This window comes from Aquarana catesbeiana, linkage group LG03 (genome assembly GCF_042186555.1).
Source record: "Aquarana catesbeiana isolate 2022-GZ linkage group LG03, ASM4218655v1, whole genome shotgun sequence".
In the NCBI taxonomy this organism is placed as follows: domain Eukaryota; kingdom Metazoa; phylum Chordata; class Amphibia; order Anura; family Ranidae; genus Aquarana; species Aquarana catesbeiana.
The window spans coordinates 685,938,439-685,943,907 of NC_133326.1; the positions used below are offsets into that span (position 1 = coordinate 685,938,439).

A 5,469-nucleotide genomic window follows, 5' to 3' on the forward strand; every position below is an offset into this window, starting at 1 on the left:
ATTTGTAAATATCATTGTTTGGACCTTAATCTTACTACGGCCTACTACACCTGCTCAATTTGCACATACCTATGGCCAATTACTAAGTTTTAACTCCCTATGACACTTAACCCATACTTACTGATATTTCTATATCATCTTATCTATATGCGTCCCAACTGGGTGGCTTTGTTTCTTGCCCCCACCTGGCCAATCCCTTGTGGAGGTTGTTTTCGGCCAACTGACCCAGTCAGAGCATTTTTTGTATCCTATGTTCCCTTCCCCTTTTTTCTATCAAAGTTTTTATACTATGTTAACAAACCATACATTCATTGCAGTTTTCTTTATATATACTTAATAGATTGTTATGCTCCTGAAGAAGCGTATCTGTACGCGCAACATGTCGAGCGACTGAAATTTAATTGATATAAAAGTGAAGATATAAAAACCTGTCAGAGGGTTTACTGCGTCACCCACTAGAAACTGGATATCAGTTTCCAATAGACTTGGATAGGCTCTCTATAAATGGCCATTTGCTAAAGAAATTTGTTTGAAAATGCTCTATTTTATTTAGCATGCACCCAAAATGTGGACATATTTTGTAATGGCCCCTCTAATATCCTGGTTCCTCAAGCTGTAGATCAGAGGGTTGAAAATTGGAGTCACCAAAAGATATATCAAGGACAGGTACTTGTTTGAATTGGAAGAACTGCTTTTTGATGAAAAAATATATACAGATGCCAAACTTCCAAAGTAAAGGCAAACTACGGTGAGGTGGGAGCTGCAGGTAGAGAAGGCCCTCTGTCTCCTGATGGACGATGGGATCTTTAGGGCAGTATGAAAGATAAAAACATAGGTGCCAACAATAAACACAAATGGACAGACAAGGAAAGGAGTTGACACCATGGAAGTGAGCAGTTCAACAGACGAAATATCAGAACATGAAAGTTCTAAAACAGGAGCAACATCACAGAAGAAATGATTGATGGTATGTGGACCGCAGAATTTTAACCTACACAACAAAGCATACAGTACAAGTGACAGCACAACACCCATTGACCAACATAAAGCGACAATCTGAAGTTGAAGTCTAGATGTCATAATGATGGTATAATGTAATGGCTTACAAATGGCCACATATCGGTCGAGGGACATGGAGAATAAAAGCAGACATTGAGTGATTCCACATACAGCTAGCAGTGAGAAATTAAAAAAACATCTGGTTATGGATATTTTTCCACCACCTACTAGTGTCAACCATAACATATTGGGCTGAATATTGCTGGTGAAGAGGATCTCAGACAAGGACAGCTGGCTCAGAAAGACATACATGGGAGAATGAAGGTTCTTGCTGACAATAACCAAGATGACAACAACGGTGTTTCCTGTTAGAGCCATGATGTAAATGACCAGAAGGAGGACAAAGATTAGGACTTTGAGCTCTTGAAGGTCTCCAAAACCCAAAAGGAAAAATTCTATGACCGCTGTTTGATTCTTCTTGATCATCAACTGCAGATCACAAGATAAATAGAACTTAAAGCCCAAATTCACCTTTAGGGCTTTACCTACTTCTTGGACGTTTCCCACCACATTACACTACACACTTTCTCCATACTCCAGTGCCACCCTCTACATACTCCTCCATTGGTGGCCAGTCATTTTCTAGGCTTTCTAGGTCATTCACTTCCTCTGAGCTGAGGCTGTCATGGACATACCTCTGATGGGTGAATCATCATGCTTGGGCTCACAGTGGAATGCTACATAGAATGGCACTATCATGTCACAAGACAAGTACCATTATATGTAGAACTGTGCACACCCAGCACTAGACCACTTCTAGCACCTTTCCCAGCAAATTTGCCCTCCTAGAACAATTCTTAGCCCCTGCTGCCACCTAAATTCCCCTTCTCAACTTAAATACCCTCCCCCCAATCTCCTTGTGGTGCCCCCCCCACCTTACATGATATCACAGTGCCCAGGGCATCCGCGCCTTCTGCCCACCCCTCGCCCTGAGTGTAATGCAAGTAACCAGCACACAAAGCCTACAGCTCGGGTCAGTTAACCACTTGCCGACCATCCGCCACAGTTGTAGTGCGGCAGAATGGCATGGCTGGGCGATAATGCACCAAGTCACAAAGCTCCAATCATCCCACCACTGGACAATGAGGTCACTGTACTCCAATGGCCTCCACAGTCACCACATCTCAATCCAATAGAGCACCTTTGGGATGTGGTGAAATGGGAGATTGACATTATGGATGTGCAGCTGACAAATCTGCAGCAACTGCGTGATGCTATCATGTCACTATGGACCGAAATCTCTGAGGAATGTTTCCAACACCTTGTTGAATTTATGCCTTGAAGAATGAAGACAAAAGGGGGTTCAACCCGGTACTAGCAAGGTGTACCTAATAATTGTATTTTTTAATGTTCTGTTTAACTACTTGGTAACCCCTTATTCCACCCTAATAAGCTCTAACTCATTCCTCCTTTACATGATATAGGTATTATTTTTTTTTAGATTTTTTTTTTTTGTCTATTCGGCGTACCATTTATATTGGGGGTATATTTATATAGTACTGAATGTGAGATTCACCAAGTGTTGACTGCAGGTGAATCTTCCTGATTAATTTAAATTGTAAAAAGTTTCACCATTTTTTTGTACCAAAATCATAGTTTTATTGTCATTATAAATTAGACATATCACACTTGTTATTTTAATTAGCCTAAATGTTTGTAAACCCTAATAACTAACTTCTCTTACTTGTTCCATTTTGGATTGTTAAACATACCTTTGAAAGAATTATATCTCAATGATAAGTGCAATTCAGAGCTGTCCTGTGCATGTTTCCTGTGGTAGCTCAAGGAGGCGAATTAGCCCTCCCAGTTCTTACCTTGGTACTATAGAACACTAATGCCGCATACACACGAGCAGACTTTTTGACCGGACTGGTCCGACGGACTATCCGACGGACTTTCGGCGGACTTCCTAAGGACTTTCCCAACGAACGGACTTGCCTACACACGATCACACCACGTGATGACGTACGACCGTGCTAAAATAAGGAAGTTGATAGCCGGTAGCCAATAGCTGCCCTAACGTCGGTTTTGTCCATCGGACTAGCATATAGACGAGCGGATTTTTCGACTGGACTCCAGTCCGTCGGAAAGATTTGAAACATGTTTTATTTCTAGGTCCATCGGTCTTTTGGGAAAAAAAAGTCAGCTGGAGTCCACACACAATCGAATTGTCTGACGGAGTCCGGTCCGCCGGACCAAGTCTGCCGTAAAGTCCGCTCGTGTGTACGCGGCATTAGCCCTTATATTGTGGAGAATTAGATAGGTGAAGGCTCTTTATAGTTTAGCTGAAGACAGATGCAAATGGGGAAAAAACAAGGAACTCCGCTCAGGTGGGTGAATCCAGATAAATTAATGAGTTAAGTGAATCGAAGGACCCATCTCAAGGGTGCTCGCCGCGGCTCGCCCGCCGTACAAACTGCGAAAAGGCAAAAAACGGCTGCACTCCAAGCTGATGAATATGAGTCCTTTATTAATCCAGCCAAGTGACACACCACATTAAAAAACGACAATCAAGGCATTAAGGCAGACATGTTTCACACAGTATCATGTGCTTAATCATTCTGATTAAGCACATGATACTGTGTGAAACATGTCTGTGTGAAACATGATTAATAAAGAACTCATATTCATCATCTTGGAGCGCAGCCGTTTCTTCCTGTTAGCTGAAGACAACTGGGGAGCTAACAAAACATGTAAAAAATTTTGCATATTGTCAGTACACAACAGAACCACTTGACCTCTGGGAGGTTTAACCCCCCCCCCCCCATGACCAGGACATTTTTTTGCAATTTCGGCACTGCTTTACTTTAGCTGGAAATTGTGCGGTTATGCAACTCTGTATGCCCGGGATCTCCAAACTACGGCCCTCCAGCTGTTGCGGAACTACACATCCCATGAGGCATTGTAAAACTCTGACATTCACAGACATGACTAGGCATGATGGGATATGTAGATCCTGAACAACTGGAGGGCCGTAGTTTAGAGACAAAAATGAAATTGTTATCAATTTTTTCACACAAATAGAGCTTTCTTTTGGTGGTATTTGATCACCACTGTTTTTTTCTTTTTTTTTTTGCTATATAAATAAAAAAGTACCAAAAATGTTGAAAAAAACTGTTTTTTCTTAAGCCTCGTACACACGATCGGATTTTCTGCAGACAAAACCTCTGACTTTTGTCCGAAGGCGTGTGCCAGGAACTTGTCTTGCATACAAACGGCAAGGAATTGTCGGCCAACAAACGCGAACGTAGTGATGTACTACTATGTTTTTCAGCTCTTTAGCGCCACCCTTTGGGCTCCTTCTGCTAATTTCTTGTTAGTAGAAGTTTGGTGAGTGTTAATTCGCGCTTTTCATTTCGCGCTTTTCAGTTCGTCTCTCAACGGCCATTCGTCAACCAGACATGTTGTGGAATCGGAGGAGATGACGTGTTATTTATTATTGGCCTTGGAGTTTTTGCTTTGACCCAAGTCCAGTCCAAGAACAGAAGGATTTCTTGGACCAAAAATGGGTTGCTTTATTAATCGTGACCAATTATGCTGCGGGAGCTCCAGGAGAATTATCCAGATGATTTTCGGAATTATCTCGGATGACGGACCCCTGCTTTCCCCAACTCTTGGCATTGTTGACCCCCTATATTAAGAAGCAGGACACATGCATGAGGCTTTTATTTTATTTTTTGGTTGAATAATAATGATTTGATTTAGTATATTTTCTATATTTTCGGATGCATAGAATGCACTTTTTGGTTAAGTTCTTTTCGCAGATAGCATGTCTAATTTTATTTGTTTTCTTTTTTAATGCACAATTAAAAAAATTGTGTAGAATAATACTTGGCTATGTGTTTTACTTCAAATGACAGTTTGGGAGTCGGCAGTTACATTATAAAAAAATACAATGTAAAATTAACAAGGGACACCAACATAGTTGTGTATTTGAGCTTAAAAACTGCAAGATAATAATGATGTTGTGGTAACTTGACCCAAAAAAAAAATTATTATTCTTGATATCACTATAAAAAAAAGCCTTTGGAAATACTTTTGGCAGAACTCTGTCAGTATCACCAGTAAAGCAGCTTCATTGTTATCCCATTAAAAAAGAAGAGAATTGTGCGCTGCATTTCGAGATTTCATCATTTGCCACGTCATGAATGTGATATCGTTATTACGAACGCTAGTTTACAAGACCGACCGCTTCTGCTTCCGAGCATGCGTGTTTGTACTTTGAACTTTTGTCCGACGGACTTGTGTACACACGCTCGGAAAATCCGACAACAGACATTTGTCCGCAGAAAATTTTAAAACCTGCTAGCCAACATCTGTCCGCGGAAAATCCGACAATTGTCCGATGGAGCGTACAAACGGTCGGATTTTCCGCCAACAGCCTGTCATCACACATTTCGTACGAGGCTT

General features: G+C 41.2%; 1 protein-coding gene across 1 annotated transcript; it reads right to left on the reverse strand.

Moving 5' to 3' along the window:
• Positions 1-549: 549 nt before the first annotated feature.
• On the reverse strand, positions 550-1,485 carry LOC141134147 (olfactory receptor 2AP1-like). The gene has a single exon (XM_073623732.1). The coding sequence runs from the start codon at positions 1,483-1,485 to the stop codon at positions 550-552; it is 936 nt and encodes a 311-aa protein (XP_073479833.1).
• Between the last annotated feature and the right edge of the window lie 3,984 nt (positions 1,486-5,469).